The sequence below is a fragment of the Eptesicus fuscus genome, chromosome 23 (genome assembly GCF_027574615.1).
Source record: "Eptesicus fuscus isolate TK198812 chromosome 23, DD_ASM_mEF_20220401, whole genome shotgun sequence".
NCBI lineage: Eukaryota > Metazoa > Chordata > Mammalia > Chiroptera > Vespertilionidae > Eptesicus > Eptesicus fuscus.
Genome location: NC_072495.1, coordinates 6,059,442 through 6,077,992, shown reverse-complemented (window position 1 = coordinate 6,077,992; position 18,551 = coordinate 6,059,442). Strand labels below are relative to the sequence as shown.

The window sequence follows — 18,551 nt, the reverse complement described above, 5'->3', positions numbered from 1 at the left end:
CTGGCACTGCAGCTCCAGCTCTCCAGGCTGGTTCTCAGCTCGAGCCCTGGGGAAGGCGCTGATTTTGTGAGCTCAGTGGTGCATTTAAAAGGCTATCCAGCGGTATTAAGGGATTTTCAATGAGTGGGTCAACAAGTTGCCTGAAACAGAAGCCCCATTTTTTGCTACTAAAAACAGTGCTGTGGCCAATGGCCTTGTATGTGTGTGCATTTGTACACATGCGATATATCCTGAATTCTTAGAAGCAGAACTGCTAGGTCAATAGTGTATTTTTTATTTTGTTGGGTATTACCAAGTCACTGCCCAAAGAGGGATTTATGCTCACATCAGCCACACATGCACCTGCCTCCCAGGTCTCACAGCACCGAGGGGCTCAGAGCGTTCTGCCAAACTATCTTTGCTGGGTGATAGGGGACAAGTGGTGCACTGCATTAGTTTTATTTCCTAATTTCTCTCGTCACCAGTGAACTAGAACATAGGACACATGCTTAAAAACCATTAGTATTTCTTTTTCTGTGAACTGTTTTTTCTTTTCTCTCCTGTTTCTTTTGGGTTGTCAATCTTTACGATCAATTTGAAGGCATTAGCCAGCCCTCTCTGTTACCAACCTTTTTTTTTTTTTTAAATATAGTTTTTATTGATTGCGGAGAGAGAGATAGAAACATCAATGATGAGAGAGAATCATTGATTGGCTGCCTTCTGCACGCCCCCCACTGGGGATCGAGCCGGCAACCTGGGCATATGCCCTGACTGGGAATCAAACCGGTGACCTCTTGGTTCCTGAGTCGACGCTCAACCGCTGAGCCACACCCAGCTGGGCTCTGTTACCAACCTTTTCCCTGCTTGATTATTTTGCCTTATTTTTTTTCTCCCATGTGGGAAAAACTTAAATACTTTATATACAGTTATCAATATTTTTCTTTTTCAGTTCCAGATTTTTTATATTTAGAAAGGCCTTTCCTGTTCTATTTAGAGTTTAATTATGTTGACTCTTGAGCCTTCTATAATTTATTTCGGTATAATGTATATGGTAGAACTCTAAAATAGAACTCTAAAAGTTTTGGGTATTTTGCCTTTAATTGCTATTATAAGTGGGATCTCTGATTACATTTTTAAAGCTAGTTGTTGTTGGTACAAAAGATACAGCTGTTAATTTTGACATTAATTTGCATTTGATTCTCAAGTATTACTGGATTGCTATCTCTAGTGGTAAATTCCCACCTCATTTTCTTTTCTTTAATTATATCCAATTTTCAAAAACAATGTGAAATATCAGTGGTAAAAGTATAGGTCACTATTTTTTAAAGACTTTTTATTAGGAATAAATGTTTTATTTCATCAGATTTCGTTTCAGCATCCATGGGAGTGACTGTGTGTTTTTCTTGTTTGCTACAATAGTGGGTGAATTGTCTAACAGGAGTTGGGTGGCTTCTGTTAGTTAATATTTCATTCAGGTCTTAGCCTTGATACCGATCGATTGCTGCCTTCCCGCGTGCTCTCCTCGCGGGTTTCTTGGAAGAGAACGCTGGCTTTATGTAGGCTTGGAAGCTTCCCTCTTCTCCTGCGGGGCAGGGCCACAGCCCGGGGGCTGCTCCTCCCGGCAGGCCAGGTTCTCTGTGCGGGGACAGCTGTCCCAGTTTGCTGTTACTTCTGTTGGGATCGTCTGCCCCAGAGGGCAGTTTTGGTCATTCTTGGAAAGTCATGTATTCATCCATATCTTCAAATTTGGAGATTTAACCCTTTGCACTCGCTTTTTTCTCGATTCCTTTATTCTAGTGCTAACCGTGTTGAGTCACACTCAACATCCAAGTGCAAAATGTTAAACAATTAAATAGAAAACCTGAATAGATTATAAAGACCAAAGAAATCAAATTAAACAGTTAGGTCCATGTAGGTTTTCTGGGTTGTTTTTCCAGGCAAGTTTTACTGAACATTTAGTGAATTGTACCCTTCATCATTCTAAAGTACTCTCATCTCATCTTTGTGCTCTGAAATCCCTTTCTGGTGTTAACATTACTACCTCTTCCTTGCATCTGCAAACATGGCATTTGTGTGTAGCATATACTACCTCTTCCTTGCACCTGCAAACATGGCATTTGTGTGTAGCATATACTGAGTTTTGCTTTTTGACCCGTTTGAACTCTTCCAGGTGGGTTTGCTCTGTGTGTATCTGCTGACCGGCAGACACGTTCAGTCTTACTGAAGCCGGCTGTCCTCTTATGCTCTGCTCAGTGTTGGTTCTGTGCGTCACCGCGTGGCCTGTGTGTTGGCTCCTCACAGTCCTCCGGGATTTGCTGCAGCACTTCCTTTCGGAACAGCTACAGGTTGCTCACTGAGTCCTTTTCTGTTAAAAGAAAACAAAAACAAAAGCCTTTTAATTTTGCCTTCACATTTGGTAGGTAAGCTAGGTATAGAACTTTCAGTTCAAAATAACAGATTTGTGTGTGTGTTCTCATATAACCGAGAGTGTAGGACATGTCTCAGGTCATCCCTTCTCACCACAGTTTTGGTGTCAAACACATGCATTGGTCACGTGGGCCAGGCTAGCATTCTGTTTGCCCAGCGCCCCACTAGGTGAGTTACAGCATGGGGTCCTTGTACACACATTTTGTCTCCTTCAGTGGTAGCTCTTGTGGCTGATTTCAGAAGCTAAGTATGTTGGGGTTTCTAGTGGAGATTTCTGTCTCTATATAATTTATCCTGATGTGGAAGAGAACCTCTGTGAGAATTCACATGATTGCCCTGGCCGGTGTGGCTCAGTTGGCTGAGCGTTGTCCTGTACACTGAAAGGTGGTGGGTTCAATCCCTGCTTGAAGCGAGTACTGGAGGCAACTGATCCATGTTTCTCTCTCTCTAAAATCAATAAAAAGCATATCCTCAGGTGAGGGGCAGGGAGAAATTCAGAAAGAGTATGTGGGCCCTGGGCAGTCACTTCTCACGATTCTGTTACACTTGCTCAACTGTAGGGGTTCCCTTCCCACATTTCAGCAAGATGGTGATGGACAGAGTTGAGTAAAATGTTCTTTTTCTCAACCAGGTAAGGGTTCGGGTGGCAGACAAGCGTAACTGATTACCTCTTGCCCTTAAGAGGACCGTACCATGAGCAGAATTGCCGTGCTGAGAGTCAAACTTACCCTAGGGCAGCCGGTGCCCAGGTGGAGGCGCAGTCAGAGCTCATCTTCCCTCTGGGGACGAGCACCCAGGGCAGGTGTCTCCCTGTTGAGCAGCTAGAGTGGGTGACAGGGCAGCCACTGGATTGGTGCTGAGTCTGTCGTGTTCTGTGTGCTTTTAAATCCTTCCAACGAAGCAGTTGTGGGCTCTGCACTAGTTCATGTCTGTTGCGTCTGGGCCTCCTCTGTATGACAGCGTACCAAGGAGATAACATTTTATAGCATGTTTAGATGTTTGCAACCACCGGGGTTTTTTTAATGGTTTTTGTCTTCATAGGACTGTTGTGCCTAGACCCCAGCACAACCCAGGAGGGGTTTGTCATTTCAGGCTTTAACTCTTACCTCTGCTCATCTTGGGCCTTCCAGGGTGAGGATCCATGACCTCCGCACCAACAAGATCGCCCTCTCGCTCTCTGCACACCAGCTTGGCGTCTCCGCAGTGCAGATGGACGACTGGAAAGTTGTCAGTGGAGGCGAGGAGGGCCTGGTCTCCGTGTGGGACTATCGGATGAACCAGAAGCTGTGGGAGGTGCATTCCAGGTAAGGCTGCTTCTCGGCACCTCTAGTGCTAACAGTAATGATGACACTAGTCACCCTCCGAGCCAGGCGTTGTGCTCAGTGCATCTGGGGCTTACAGTCCCCACCGTAACCCCGGGAGCCAGCTGCTCTCATCTCCATTTTCAGCCGAGGAAGCTCAGGCTGAGGAGTGGAGCCGGTCACAGTCAGTAGAGAGGCATTTCCTCTCTCCCATTGTGAAAACTGCCCTAATTCATTCCCACCTCCCTCCACTCAGAGTCTCAGCAGCAGGACATGATGTCCTGCCCATTCCTTGGACTTCCTTCCACGGTGTAGAAGGGCACTTAGGACTGGATGGATTCAGGCTTGGACTAGGTGCAGTCTCAGCCTTTAACTCGAATATTCAAGTTAAACAGGTACCACCCAAGCACAGGCCGATGGCTTCACAGGTGTAGGTATGTTTACATGAGTGGAGCCTAACTGGTTAAACACTTAACAGCAAGCATGTCAAACTCGCGGCCAGCAGGCCGCATGCCTCGTTTATTTGGCCCGTGTTAGCCTTTGAGTTTGACATGCTTGCTTACAGCTTGCTCCTGACCTTTGGAGCAGGGGTCAGCTCACCCCCATCCACTCTACTTCTGAGGCAGGTGGGAGGAAAGGCCACAGCCTGCAATTGTGAGCTGAGCTTTGTTCCCCCTCTAGTGCAAACCATGATAAACTAGGCCCACAAGCAGGCAGCACAGTCTTCATTCTAAGTACAAGAAGGGCCAGCTTAAAAGAAGAATGTGGTTTCTTCCTTGGAGGGCAGTGCTAGCGAGTGCCCCAGCAGCAGCTTTCACAGACTAGAGCCCTGGGTGACCTGCAGCCGACTGGGCAAGCCCTCCCATAGGCCCTTTTCTGACTTCTGTGGTGATGCACTGAGCTGCCACCAGGTGGTGCCAAAAGGCAACTAACACTCCCACCCACTAGAATCCCTTTTAAGAGTTTAGAGCTGGCTCCAGCACTGCCTTCCCCGCGTGCAGCTCACCAGGTCTGTACTCCAGGCCTCATTCTCTCACCGAGAAGCTGCATGCCCTCGGGTGAGCGGTGCTGGTGAAGCCGGCTAAGTAAGGTCTTCCCAGCACCGTTGTCCTGGTCGTCTGTAAATGCACACCCAGTTCTGCCACCGGTTAGTGGCTTGTCCCTCATCAGGTCACTGTTAGCAGGCACCTGCCACTGCTGCTGTGATGCTCCTCTGAGCTCTGTCCAGCTGGCGCTTGGTCAGGTGCCTGTTCTGCCCCACCTCTGCCTTCTCCTGGAGTCCTGCTCACACCCGTCCTTTCTCTCCATTCCTCCTGCCTCACTGGGCTCAGACTCCCTTTATTCACGAGAGAATCCTCTGCTCTAACCAGGAAGCCTGCGACCCCCGCTCCTGTGCCTTCTGAGAGGGCCTGTCAGCCGTGGTCTCCTCCCCCTGAGTGCTGGACCCTGGGTCCCATCTGTGTGCCCTGTACCATCTCATGCTCTAGGAGCACTGTAACCCTGCTCCTGCCCCCCAACCCCCCGGTATGTCTTACCTTGACCAGACGGGCATCTCTGATGCCAGGTCTCTGCTTGCACTGGACAGTTTTCATCCTGGGTCTCCTGGCTCAGTGCTGTGACCATAGCAGCAATGAAAAGGTTTTAGAATGAACAAAACTTTGCACATGGATTTCAAGCCATTTCATTCCAAGGTTGTCTGAATGTGCGTTTACAACCCAGACCACCTGTGTCACATGGAGCCCCCTGACTTGAGGACTACGGGGCCTTTTATGGTTCCCATGCCTGCAGCTGGGCTTGGCTCGGAGAGACTGGTCCAACACCAGCCAGCCTGGGGTGCTCTCGCCTGCGTGCTGCTCAGTTTACCCTTTATGTCCAAAACACCCCGTTGTTGGGGGCATTCGGACTTGTTTACAGAGAGGGCCTGGCTCTGACTTTGGGAACGAAGGCGAGACAGCGCCCAGGGTGGTGTCCACTGTAAAAGGAATGCCTGGCTTAGAGGGTTCTAGGGTCCCCGTAGTCCTCAACTTCCCAGACTGGCAGCCAACGCGGGACGTGCTGTTTCCGATGACTTGCCTTTACCAGCGCGCTCTCCCCTTGTGTTCCAGACACCCCGTCCGCCACCTCTCCTTCACCAGCCACAGCCTCATCACGGCCAACGTGCCCTGCGAGCGGGTGGTGCGCAGTGCCGATCCGGACAGCTTGGCCACGCACAGGAGGTCAGTGGGCTCGGCTGCTGTGGTCTGGATGTGCAGAAAAGACAGTTATGTTTGAGCTTAGACTGAACCCCCATGCCACACTACTCCCTACGGGGTGTACCCTCAGGCACAGGCAACTATCGATGCAATAGGGTGAGTGATATTAGCAAGTAATGTGCTACGTGCCCGTTTTAAGTGTTTTCCCCACAAGACCTCACTGCTGCTGCAGGATGGCTGCATGGGTGGGGACGCAGAGAGGCCGAGACACACGGCTTAGGGACCTGCAGGTTAGAGTCCTAGTCACGGCTTCTGAGTTAAGTCCTCCTGCGGGGTCGGCTGGGTGACTCAGCTGCCACACAAGGGAGACCCCTCCCTCCTGACCCCATGCACGAGGCTCGGGTGCTTCTTATTGGGCTGGCTTCTGAGCAGCCTGAGGCCAGGGGCCTCTCCTCCTGGCACTTACCTACCCATTTACCTCTAGTCCCCGGATCCTGAGTGTCCGGCACACTGTGCCCAAAGGGCAGATCTGCTAGGACGGCCCTCTCTGTGCTCCCTCTAGGCACCGGGGGCTGGTCCACGCCTACGAGTTCGCAGTGGACCGGCTGGCCTTGCAGAGTGCTCTTCCCGCCTGCCGCCCGTCCTGCGACACCACGGCGGGGAACAGCTATGACCTCGCGCTCGCCTTCCCCTACGACAGCACTTAGGGGACAATGAGAAATGGAAGAACAACAGAGGACCTCTGCTCCGGGTTTCAAAGGTTTGGGGGAAGAAAGCAACCCCGGGGTCCTTGTGTGACGCACCTTCCTGAACTGCCTGCACTTTCCCCGTCTGTTTTCCTCCCACCACTGTGCACAGCTGGGGCTTGTCAGGCGTGTTGCACCTCACTGGTCCCTCTCTCCTGGCCTTGAGAACCACACACTGATGACTCACATGTATACCGCCTCCCCCCACATCCTCCTCCTCCTCCAGCCCGCCGCAGGGGTGACACCCCCAGCAGGTTCCCGTCTCTGCTGGACCCTGCAGTTCCACTAAGGCCTGGGCTTATCACTGTGAACAAGGCTCTGCTGGGCCCTGCTCCCACTGCCCAGCCTCCAGTCCTTCCCCCAGGGCTGTGCCTAGATGAGATCGGGTGTTCACTCGGGTGGCCTTCTCCGACAGCATCTCACCAGTGCAAACCGGGGTTAGCAGTATTTTTCCACAGCGCTTTTATAATTATATATTTATACCATTATTTCATTAATGACTATTTTGCTTATTATTGCGTCTACAACATGTGATACAAAGCAGATATTTTCTACATAATCACTGAATAGACAGCATCCTCCAAGTGGGACGGATGGTGATTCTACACGGGAGGAACCGTCATGTCAAACCACTAAGATAAAGCCACGGCGAGAGAACTGTTCCGTTTGACAAACAGCTTCCACTTCCAGAGGGTGAAGTGGCAAACCATTGCCTTACTCTTGGTTTACAGTGTTGGCGGCAGCCACCTGCTAGACCTTCAGGACATCCCAGTAACACGGACACAACTACAGAGAAGCAAGACCATGCTCGAGGGAGTTAGCAACAGATCACAGCAGCAAAACCACTTAAGCACAGGATGTACTTAGCTAATATACAAGTTGACCCAATAGATACATATGCCATTTGTACCTTCCCACATACCCGTAGACTGTCACAGAAAGTGACGGACACCAAGAAAGATACCAGGCCGGCCTTCCTCAGTCACCCTGAACCCTAAATGCAATAAAACTGGCAACCAACAAAAAGCTAAAGAACCAAAACATCTGCAGGTTCCAAACACTCCGACTTAACTTGGTTTTGAAGAAGGAAATTCAGAACGACCTGAGTGACCATGAACGTACCATATCCAGCCCCGGGGAGGCTCACCTCCGCATGCTTAGACCAGCGGGGTGGCCACGCCAGTGGAGCTTGCACACGAGCGTGTGGAATGGGCCCAGCCCTGCGGGCCATCAGAGTCCCAGCACCTTTGATGGTGAAGGTTCCGATTGCTTAAGGTCGTCCTTAAAGTCCCACGTCCACTGGGAGGCCAGTGGAGCCGTGACTGGGAACTGTCACTTCTCCGCCAGCCTGCCCTCCGGGATCGGGAGGCGGCATTGTCAGATGGCTCTGCCTCCTTCAGCCCCACGAGCTCAGGAGTGAAGCCGCTGCAGTTAGCAAAGGAGGGATTTCCTCACTGTCACTCGGGGTTCTGACCCCTCGCTTCTGTAAGGTGTTCATCTCTGTCTTAATGCCACTGGACCACTGGGTAACATTTTTCCTTTTAAGGAACAGTTCTGCTCAGTCTGATCTCCCAGTTCATTCCTCCGTACTAGCTTTGCAGCAATTTTACATAATTGAACAGTTTAAAGAAATCAGGCCCAGACAATTACACCAAAATTAAAAAGTTTTAAACTACTGTTATTCACTGCAACAGCTGGTCCAGTGTAAAATGTTACAAGCACAGGTTCCCCTCCCCCCCATTCCTGAAAGTGTCTGGGTTTTGCAAAGAAGCGTTTGTCACCCAAACCGTCATCTCTCAGCACGCCCACCTCAGTGTTTTCCGCTGTAAACTATACCCCGGAGCCACGGACCGGGTGGGGCAAGGGTCAGAGTCCCTTTATAAACCGCTATTTGCCCAGCAGCAGAGAAAGGCATGGCCATGTCCACCCCTCTGCTCACCCCCGGGGCTGTTCCTCCCCGTGGGCTGTTTTCAGGGAGCTGCTCCCCGTTCTGAGCTGGTTGTGGATCTGACCTCTGCTTCCCAAGCTCTTCCCTGCTGTCTCCCCGCAGAAGAGGGGACTGGGATGTGCTGCAGGGACCAAGGGCCAGACTCCAGGCTCTGTGTCTTTCTCAAAATGTATGACTGCTTTCTGCTTCATTACTATGTCTATGTTGGTTCTAATATTAAATTTCGAAAATGTTTTTATTGCTCAATTGATTTGCCTCCCCTGGCCACCAATCTCCCCCAGCCCCGACTTCTCACCTTGCTCAGTGGCCTGGTTCTGCCGCCCACGATCGATCGAGTTGTTATCTCAGAACCACCACTACAGGGTTCTGAGCCCAGGAGCCAGGGAACCCACAAAACTACCTGTGAAATTGTGCACCAGGCGCATCCTGAGAATTGCGTCTCTGCCACTAGAGGGTGCTGCCGGTGCCCAGACAGTAGTTCCTGGTTAGAAGACCCCCAGCATCACCCGCCCAGGGCAAGGGGAACCCCTGGCTCACTGGGTCTCAGCTGGTAGGAGGAAACATCTCCCTACGCGGGAGTTGGGGCCTTTCTGAGAGGGAAAGCTGACACCCCAAGATGAAGTCTTCCTCCCCACCCCAACCCTAAGGGCTAGTGCTTCCTGCTCTGCAGTTAAATGGCAGACACTGGCCCCTGCAGCTCTGTCCGTCATCACAGAGAAATGGCTTCCCCAGAGCCGGTGGCCGGCCAGTACAGCCGGGCCGTGACAGCGGCTCAGGCGGGAGCTGCCTCCTCCTCCTCTTTCTCCTCCTCCTCCTCCCTGACTTGGGGCCTTTGCTTTGGGCAGCAGCTGTGGCGGCCTGAGCTTACAGAGCTGGCTGCCCGGCCACCACGCTGTGAGCCTCACAGACCTGCCCGCCTCACCCCTCGGCCAGGCCAGATGGTCACCTGGCGGCGGTGCAGGGGCCTGCGGCGACTTGGACGGGCCGCCTCTGTGGTGGCAGACTCCCTCCGGCTGCTGCCGCGGTGCCATGTGGCGCCGGCTCCCTCTCAGCCTCCGGTGTCGAGCGAGGGCTTCCAGCAGCGGCTTTCGAGGGCTTGGCCCGGGGCTTCTCTTTCCCTGGGAAGGAAGGGAAATGGCCCCACCCGGAGCTGAGCCTGTCCTGCCGCAGCTTCTCTTCCTCCCGCTGCTGGGAGACACTGCTCCAAGGTGGGGTGGCTGCACACTGCTTCCCAGCACACCCCGAGGCCTTCCTGCTGAGCCACGCGGTGCAGACCGGACCTAGTCTCTGCCCACGAGGTCACCAGCGGGCCCGGGTCAGAGGACCGGCAGCCACGGTACCGCCATCACTTGTCCCTCGGGGCCAAGCTCACGCACCCGTCGCGGACCCCTGTTGGCGTGCTCACAATTCCTAGAGACAAAGGCGACCCTAAGGCCCCGGGAAGTGTGCTTAACACCTAGCCCCTCCCCCTCCGTTCCCAAGGCCTCCCCAAGGCCACTGGGACGACAGCTTGCAAAGCAGGTGTTTGCAGAACCCTTGCCAAGGCGCCTTGTATTTTTAACTCTGCAGCAGCCTGTGTGAACCACCATGCGCTCGCAGCACAGCTCCGCCTCCGTGCCGTGCAGCTGGAGGGACGGGTTCAGCTCTCGGTGACGGGGTCGGGCCATACGGGACCGACTCCCATTAGCGAAGCACAGAGAGAGCTTCCCCGTCCCTTGGACCAGAGATAATGGAACTGTTTTGTTAAAGTCCAGCCATAACTCGTTCCCTGAGAGGGTGCGCGGCCAAACTTGGAAGCTGCTGTAACCTTACTCCGTTTCCTTATCCATAATTCATGTCTAACGTGGCTGCAGAATGCCTCCCCCAGGCCTCTCCTATTAGATTTCCATTACACAGCCCTTTTGTAACCCTACCAAATGGCTGGTGTGTCAAATTGCCGTATTCGTCCAAAAGCCGAGTTCTGGTAACTCTTCCCTCTTGGCGATATGGCAGTGTAGGATGAGATCCCGCTTTCCACCTGAATCCTGGGTAAGTGACCTCACCCTCCACCTGGGCACCGGCCCTGCCCCGTCTTCTCCCTCTGGAGCCTGAGGCCCGCAAAGCCCTGACTTAGCAGCTTCCTTCAAATATTTGGCTTTGCATTGATTTCTGCCTACTTCCTCTTAGTCACTGCAGTTCCTGATAGGAGCGCTAACACATGTATCTGTTTGACCTTTCACCTGCTGTGTTAGAGTACATTTCAGAACAGACATCACCTGCTTCGATGAGGGGGCCCAGCCAGGGGCCAGGGGCTGCTGCACTCGCACTGGGTCTGCAGCCAGCCGGCCCCTCCTGGGCACACCCGCTCGTCCCGCAGGTAAGAGAAGCCGTTTCCAGGCCACTGCGCCTGGCCCCGGCCCGCTCCACACTACCAGATGGCACCTCGAGACCTGTGCCCAGAGCAGCAACCCTCAGCTTGTTCATCAAAGGCCAGCAGCCCCACTAGACGGTGGGGACGTAGCCTACCCTTCTGGGAGGTTTGTACCAACTAAGCCAGCCCTGGTCACTCCCCAAACGACCGAGTGAGCGAAGGCCCAGGCTCACAGAACAAATCAGCTTCCTTCTGAGCAGCACGGCCTGGGCTCCTAGTGAGGAATCTGACGCTAATGAGCCATTTAAGGTGAGCAGTGGCCCAGAGCTTCAGACATCAAGCCTGGCCCCTGTGTGGTCTGCAAGTGAAAGCATTTGATGCCTGCCCACATCCAAACTCCAACTCAGGGCATGGGCCCGTGGGAGATGCGTTATTTATAAAAACACTTTACATCAATGAGCTGCCTTTGTTGAGAACAAAACTGAAGCGAACTGGGAGCGTCCAGCAAATGCAGGCCTGCTGTAGCCCCGCCAGGGTCCTGCGCTCTGACCCCGGGTTCCTCTCACTGGGCATGAGGAGGGTACCACGCCTGCGCACGGCCGCGGGGTGCACTGGAGGCACCTCCTGGGCCAGGTCCCCCCACACCAGGCTGTCCGGTGACCCCAGAACCCTGCTGTCCGCCGGAAAACCCACGGGCGACAGCAAGATCCCCAGCAGCCAGGGAAGCAGGAGAGCCCAGCCCAGCCCCGCCCGGAAACGGCCCGGCCGCCCTCTTCCTAGTTCTCAGTTGGTCTTTCCCACCAGGTGGCCCCGGAGGGCAGGAGGCAGAGGCCTTCGCCTGACCTACCGCTCAGGATGCCTAAACGTTGGTTGAGTTACGTGCTAGTCCAGGATGCAGAGCCCTGGGCAGGACTTCACACTGTCCCCGTCACTTACCCTGACCGTCCACCTGCAGCACAGGGTGTGGGGGCCGCAGTCCGCACGCGTGAGACGGTGGTGGCGGGTCCCAGGCCAGCGTCCTCAGGCACAGCTGGGCTCCGAGGCCCGGCCATCCTGCCAAGCGCTTCTGACAACAGGACGCAGGCAGGAGCCTCCGTCAGCCGCGTCTGCCACCCTCGGACTCCTGCGGCCCACACTGCCCGCTTCTCTCCAACTCACCTTGCTGCTCTGTTCTGGTTTTTAATATAAATGCCGACATTAGCTTCATCCTAGACGACGCATTTGCCTCTGTGTGCCAATGGGGTTAAGGTGAGGCCCTGGGAAGGGAAAGTTGGGGCCAGACAAGAACAGGTTAGAGACCCACATGCGCCCGGCTGTCCCTTTTCCAGAAGTACTGTAACGCACTTACGCCAAAACTATGAATTGAAAATGCGAGAATGCAGCCCAGCCGTGGTGGCTCAGTGGTTGAGCGTTGACCTATGAACCAGGAGGTCACAGTGTGATTCCAGGTCAGGGCATGTACCTGGGTTGCTGGCTTGATCCCTGATCACTGATTCTCTCTCATCACTGATGTTGCTATCTCTCCTTTCCCCTTCCTCTCTGAAATCAATACAGATATATATTTTTTAAATTAGAGAATGCAAATAACAGCTGTTGCCAGTTCGCAGGAGAACTTTCTTAGAAGGCTGGAACAGCACTGCCCAGCGAGTGTCAGTAAAGGAACCGAGCGTCTCCTTAACGCGATGCCAGGAGGATGCCTGGAATGCAAACAGCTACAGCTCCCACCACCCAGTGCTGTGCCCAGGGCGTCAGTACCGGCCGGGCGAGGCGCAGGGCATCTCAGCTCCCCAACCGTGAGCCAGGCCAGCCGTCTGCTGACTCTCAGGCCACGGCCCCACCTGCCATGCACCGCCTGTGCTTCCTCACCCCCGCCCACAGCCATCCCGAACCAGGTGAGCGTTGGGAGATGCTTACCTGGGGCGGTCACCTCCCCCCGCGGTGCCAGGTCTACATCGCTGCCACGGACGCTGGGGACCGAGTGCTGGGCCCCGCCGCTGCCCCATGCTGCCAGGAGGGGCCACAGCACCCCCGCCTGAGCCCTGGCATCGGTGCCCAGCAGCACGAGGCCAGCTCGGGCCCTGCAGCCGCACAGGCTCTAAATGTGCGGCCACGACGCTGAGGAAGCCCACGGCCAAGTGCCCAGGCCTGGGAGCAAGGAGCTGCCTCCCGACTTAATTCCCAGCACTTCTGCAGGGAGAACAGCAGACACATTACCAAAACGAACCCAACCGGGAGCAAGTCCCCTCCTCGAACCAGCCTTCGACCACGACTCGCTGCTTGCTCCTCGGTCTCCGCTGTGCCAGCCAGTGGCTGGCCACTCGTGTGGGCAAGGGACAGACAAGAGCCTCGTTCTTTAACAAACCCTGTTCCTTTTTTATTAGAGATAAAAACAGTAAAGTCCCACACACCATGCCCTGTCCTGGGGACGGGATGAGCTGCAGCCGTAGGCCTGGCCCTGCTGCTCAGGCTTCGGGGGGCTGCTCGGCCTCGGGGGGGGCTGCTCGGCCTTGGGAGGCTGCTCGGCCTCGGGGGGCTGCGCGGGGGGCGCTCAGTGGCAGAGGGCCATGGTCTCCATGTTAAGGAAGCGGACGTGCATCTTGGTCTCGATGTCGATCCCCTGCCAGATCTGAAACGCACGGAGCGGCGTGAGGGCCTCACACTGACCCAGGCAAGTCCTGAACCCTGCCCCCCGTCCCCCCCATCCCCCCCGCCGGCATCAGAGATGTGCCCGAGGGACAACAGCTAAGCCACCGCAGGGACTGCCGCTCTGCTGTGAGCTTGGCTCTGGCATCCGCGTTCTCCGACACGTCACCCAGGTGGCGACTGAGTCCGGAACCCACACGCCCATCCCTCCACCGCCTCAGGCTCCGAGTCACGCCCTTACACCTCCTTTGCACCCGTAAAATGCCGAGACCACCACCTCTCCCCCACAGCACAGAAGACTGGGGTGTGGGGTGTCGAATCATCAGAAGCGTTTTATCAACTTTAGGGCTCTGCATGGTGAGGTTTCAGTAAGCCTTCGTCGTTCATTGAAAGGTGACAACAGTCTGGTCTTTGTAACCGTCCCATGTTCTACACAGACCCGCTCAGAGGAAACGTCCTTTCCACTCAGACCCGGGCCGTGGCCACACACCTGGTGCTGGAGAGGCCGTCCCAGTGCGGCCTGGCCGGGCTCTGCCTGACCCCCCTCTTCCCCCCCCCCCGCACCCCCACCTACAGAGTCCCACACCGGCTGGGTGCTCGCCAGCTCCTCAGCCACACAGCGCCTCCCACCCCCCAAGAGGGCCCCAAATGGAGCGCGGGCGGGAGGGATGCTAACAGCACGGAGGGATGTGGTGGGCGGTGACTTCTCACGGGCTCCCTGCTTATGTAAGAACGTCAAACCCTCAAGCTGTCACCACAGCGTCTCCAGGGACGGCCGGGGGCTGGAGACGGGGAGGCCAAAGCCGCAGGAAGGCCTTGGCGCGGTTCTTGCCAGTCACACGCACGATGCCCACGTGCTGCCCGCCCTGCAGCTGTCCTGGGGGTGGGGAGCCCCATAGGAAACACCCGGTTCCCCGGGAGGCTCTGGCCCTCGCTGGGTGACAGGACGTTCCCGGGAAAGATGCATGGGCACCAGGACGGCTTCTGCTAAAGGCAGGTGGCAACGGGGTCACCAAGGAAGCTGGTGGAGCTCAGGATGGGAGGCCCTCCCGGCTGGAGGCCTGGCGGTGGCCAGCCTTCGGGGAAGAAGCTGGCTTCTCAGGCAAAAAAGGAAGGTTTCCTACCTTCGCCCGGCCCAGCCCCGGGTGGTGCGTCTGGGAAGGCGAAGGAGACCACGGGCCTCCTCGCAGCCTTTGTCTGGGCCTGGCGTGTGCTGGTGACGGGCCAGGTCAGGGCTGCAGACGGGAGCAGGGCCCGGCCCCACTCCATGCACAGGCCCCCCGACTTCCTCTCTTCCTCAACCCCCAGAAAGGCCTTGGGAACCCCGATGTTGGGGTGCTCAGGGCCAAAGAGCCAGTCAGAGGGTTGGGGCCTCATCTCCCTGCAACGGGGTACCTCCTGTCAGAGCAGCGAGGGGTCCCAGCTCCCAACCTGGGAGTCCTGTGTAGCAGGAAGGATGAGCAAGGCCTGAGTGTCCACCAGGGGGAGCGCGAGCGCCCGCCAGGGAGGCCGAGGGAGCGCAGCCGCCCCGCGGGCGCAGGGGGAAAGCCGGGGCAGGACCTCACTCGGGTGGGTCCCTCGTCTGGGCCCGGACGTCCCGGAGCCCTGCCTCCCGCGGTGCAGTGGCCCCACCTCTGAGGAGGGGCGAGGGTCTCGCCTGGGAGAGACGGAGAGGCGTTGTACACCCTTGTACCCTCCAAATGTTCTGACCACGCGTGACTATTACTTTTCAATAAAAAGTAAGTAAAACCAGTTTGTTTTAAAGGCCACGCCCAGGCCTGACCCTTTCCACAGAGATGCGTCTCCTCCTGACCAGCCGGCTCCCCCTCGAGTCCCACCACAGCCACACCCACGACTCCCCCCGGACACGCACCTTCAGGAAGTCGTCGAAGGTGATGCCCTCGTACACCTGGTCAGGCTCCTGGGGACAGAGCACAGGCAGGGTGAGTGGCTGCCACCGGAGGCTCAGGAGGCTCTGCCCCGCCCCCCGCGCACACACACACACACACACACACACACACACACACATACACACACATGTGCACGCGCGCATACATGGTTGGGCCTGTTTAGGCCAAGTCACAAGAGGGTCATTCTGCGTTATTTGTCTCCAGCTCAAGGCCAGTCACCCTGAATTCGACGGCCCCTTCACTGGCTGGAGGGGGGAGGGTAGGCGGTTGGGGACCCTGTGGACGAGGGTGGAAAAGGAGGCGGGGTGGGTGCGAGGCACGGGCTCTCCTTCCCCACCCGGCCCCCTCTGCCAGGTCCCAGCAGGACGCCAATGGGCACACACTTCCTGGTCCTGCCTCAGCGCCCCAGCATTGATAAGAACCGGTTCTAGGCTGATCCGAGCTCAGGCCACTGGGGAAAGGAGCAGGGGGTCGAAGGGCTGGCCTGTGTGCCCAGTGAGTCACCATGAAAGCGTCTGGCGTGGCCTCACCTGCCCCGGCACTGGCGGTGCTGGCCTCCCGCTGGGAGCCGGCTGTGGGCACAGGGCCTCGTGGACGGAAGCTGGGCTCCTGTCCCCTCTGCTGCCGCTCTCAGCTCTGGCTCCAGGGCCCCCGGACACCTCCCCCGGCCCCTTAGCGATGGGAAAGCCCGGCCAGCATCGCAGATGCCCAGCCACGTCAACGTCACTTGTCCATGGGACTGGCCACTGTGCGGCCATTAGGAAAGGGCGATCTGTACACACGACAGGGAAACGTACACAGTGGAACAAGCAGCACAGCCAGGAGCAGGATGTCTGCAGGCCCTCTGCCCAGTAAGCAGACCCCCACTGCGGCCACGTGGGGGGTCGGCACAGAGGAAAAGCCAGGGCCGTTCACCTCGGCAGAGGGACCCAGCCAGCAGGCGCATGGCGTGCATGTGCCTTGTTCCCTTAGGGAGCGGGACGGGGGAGGGAGGAGGCCAAGGAGACGCTTCTCTCTCGGGACCTCCCTGGAAGCTGTCCCGTGTCTTGAAGGAAGTCGGCGACGTGCCCGGCGCTGTCCCGAGCGCTTACCACGTCGCTGTCCCGTTACCACTGATGCAGCCTCCCACGGCGGGCTGCCTGCGGCCCTTACAGGGACGGCCAGGGCCGGGGCCAGGCCGCTTGTGCCGCGGACAGGGCTCTCCCTCTGTGGTTTCTTCCTTTCCCTTGGTATACACACTTCTTTAATGTTATCAATGCAGCCAGCCCTCAGATGCCCGTCACGGGCCCAGGCAGAGTGGCTGTCCTGTCCCTGCGGGCAACCCCCGTCCCCGGGGCAGCGAGGAGAGCCAAGTACAGACAAGGCCCCTGGCCCGAGCCAGGCCGCAGGGCACCCTTGGAAGGAAGGAGAGGGGGGCTCGGGGAAACACCCCAGGCCGAGACCCCAGCCAAGCAACGCCCCTCTGGAGCCCCAGGAAGCCTCCCCAGAGAGAACACTCCAGAAAGAAGCCGCTGCCGTCAGTGACAGGCCTTGACGTCCACTGAAGGGGTGATGGGTCCTGAGTGTGGGGGCGGCGCGGGCAGACACACTCAGAGACCTCAGAGGCCAGCAGACCTGACACGCACGCAGCTCGTCCGCTCCTCCGGCCCACGCCGCCACGGAGAGTGTGACGGGCCCACGGAGGGTGCGGTGCCTAAGGAGACGGCGCTCGGGCACGGCCGGGAAGCGGCGGCTCGACACGCCCGCTCGGGGCTGTGCGGGGTTTGTGCCGTCAGCAGCCGCGAGCCGCGCTTCCTACAGCGCGTGCAGACGGCGCGCCAGGCGGAGCGGGGGCCGGGGGCGGCTGAAAGGGGCGCGTGTGGTTCCGTCACATGGGACTGGGCCTCACAACCGGTGGGCATCCCCGCGCTCCCCGTGGGGTCCCCAGTCTTTCCGTGGCAGTCAAGTGCTGCGTGGGGTGGTTCCTCGGAAGCCAAGCCTGCCGGCGCCCAAGCAGCGGGCAGATTACATACAGACCAACAACCCCCAGCCCCACCCGGGGGCAGGCCTGGCCTGCGGTGGCCCCTGGGCTCAGGCTCGGGGCACAAACAGCAGGTCCAGCAGGAAACAGCCCCCCCCTCACCACCCTGCCACACACACAGACACACACACACACACACACACACACACACACACACACACATGCTGTGACCCTCAGCCACAAAGGCGTGTACAGCGGAGCTGACCGAAACACAGGAGCAGGGAGGGACGGCCCAGTGGGACCCCGACACCCAGGGAACGTCCATCGAGACGGCCCCTCCCCCCACGAGGGAGCGGACTCAGCACAGCCCAGATTCCGGGAGCTCGTGTCCCTGAGCCTCGGTCCCCACCAGTAAAAACGAGGCTAAGAATCAATGCGACGCGGATGTGAAGGGCCCCGCACAGTGGCCGCCCAGGCTGTGGTCGCCCTCGGAGAGGGGCCTCCACCCCCCACAGCAGCGTGAACGCGGGCAGCGGCCGCTCCTACGGGCACGCGTGGCGACTACGTCACTGGGCATTTACCCGTGACCCGCAAATCCAATGGCTCTTCGCTGGGGAGGATTCCTCCCTCCCCCCGACCCTCCTCCCCGCGGCCCCCCTCCCCGCGGCCCCCCTCCCCCCGGCCCCTCTCCCCACGGACATTTGGCAGCGCCTGGAGACATTGTGGTTGTCACACTGGGAAGGTGCGGCTGGCACCGGTGGGTGGGGGCCCAGCAGGCCGCCGCCAGGCCACGTGCCGTGCGGGGTGGGAAGCCGGCTCCAACCCGCCAGCTCAGCACAGCTGACCTGCAGCCCTGAGCAGGGCCCGGCCTGTCTACACCAGGTGGCCCGGCCACGCTCACGTGTCCTGCTCGGTGCTCATGCCCGTGGGTCCTCCCCGACCCCAGCTCTGCCCGCCCGGCCTGAGCAGTGGAGGCCTGGGGGCTCCCGCCCTCCGCAGCCGCAGCTCTGAAGGCGGAGCCCTCGCCCACATTTCAGGTACCCCCCCCCCCAGCTCCTCAGGGCCCCAGACCAGGTGGCCCTACCTCAGGGCCTC

The 18,551-nt window shown here is 57.4% G+C and overlaps 2 protein-coding genes across 2 annotated transcripts in view; one reads left to right on the top strand and one right to left on the bottom strand.

The window, feature by feature from the left end:
- FBXW8 (F-box and WD repeat domain containing 8) overlaps positions 1 to 8,827 on the top strand; it is a 113,637-nt gene extending 104,810 nt beyond the window's left edge. Inside the window, exons 9-12 of the mRNA XM_054712541.1 lie at positions 3,537 to 3,710; positions 5,813 to 5,923; positions 6,462 to 6,659; positions 7,190 to 8,827. Of these exons, the coding sequence (XP_054568516.1) occupies positions 3,537 to 3,710; positions 5,813 to 5,923; positions 6,462 to 6,606 (430 nt within the window). The 3' untranslated portion in view covers positions 6,607 to 6,659; positions 7,190 to 8,827. The remainder of the gene's footprint in view (positions 1 to 3,536; positions 3,711 to 5,812; positions 5,924 to 6,461; positions 6,660 to 7,189) is intronic.
- Positions 8,828 to 13,298: 4,471 nt separating this feature from the next.
- The window catches only part of TESC (tescalcin), a 48,327-nt gene continuing 43,074 nt past the window's right edge, over positions 13,299 to 18,551 (bottom strand). Inside the window, exons 7-8 of the mRNA XM_008142752.3 lie at positions 15,460 to 15,507; positions 13,299 to 13,569 (exon numbers count right to left, since the gene is read on the bottom strand). Coding sequence (XP_008140974.1) covers positions 13,492 to 13,569; positions 15,460 to 15,507 — 126 coding nt within the window. The 3' untranslated portion in view covers positions 13,299 to 13,491. The remainder of the gene's footprint in view (positions 13,570 to 15,459; positions 15,508 to 18,551) is intronic.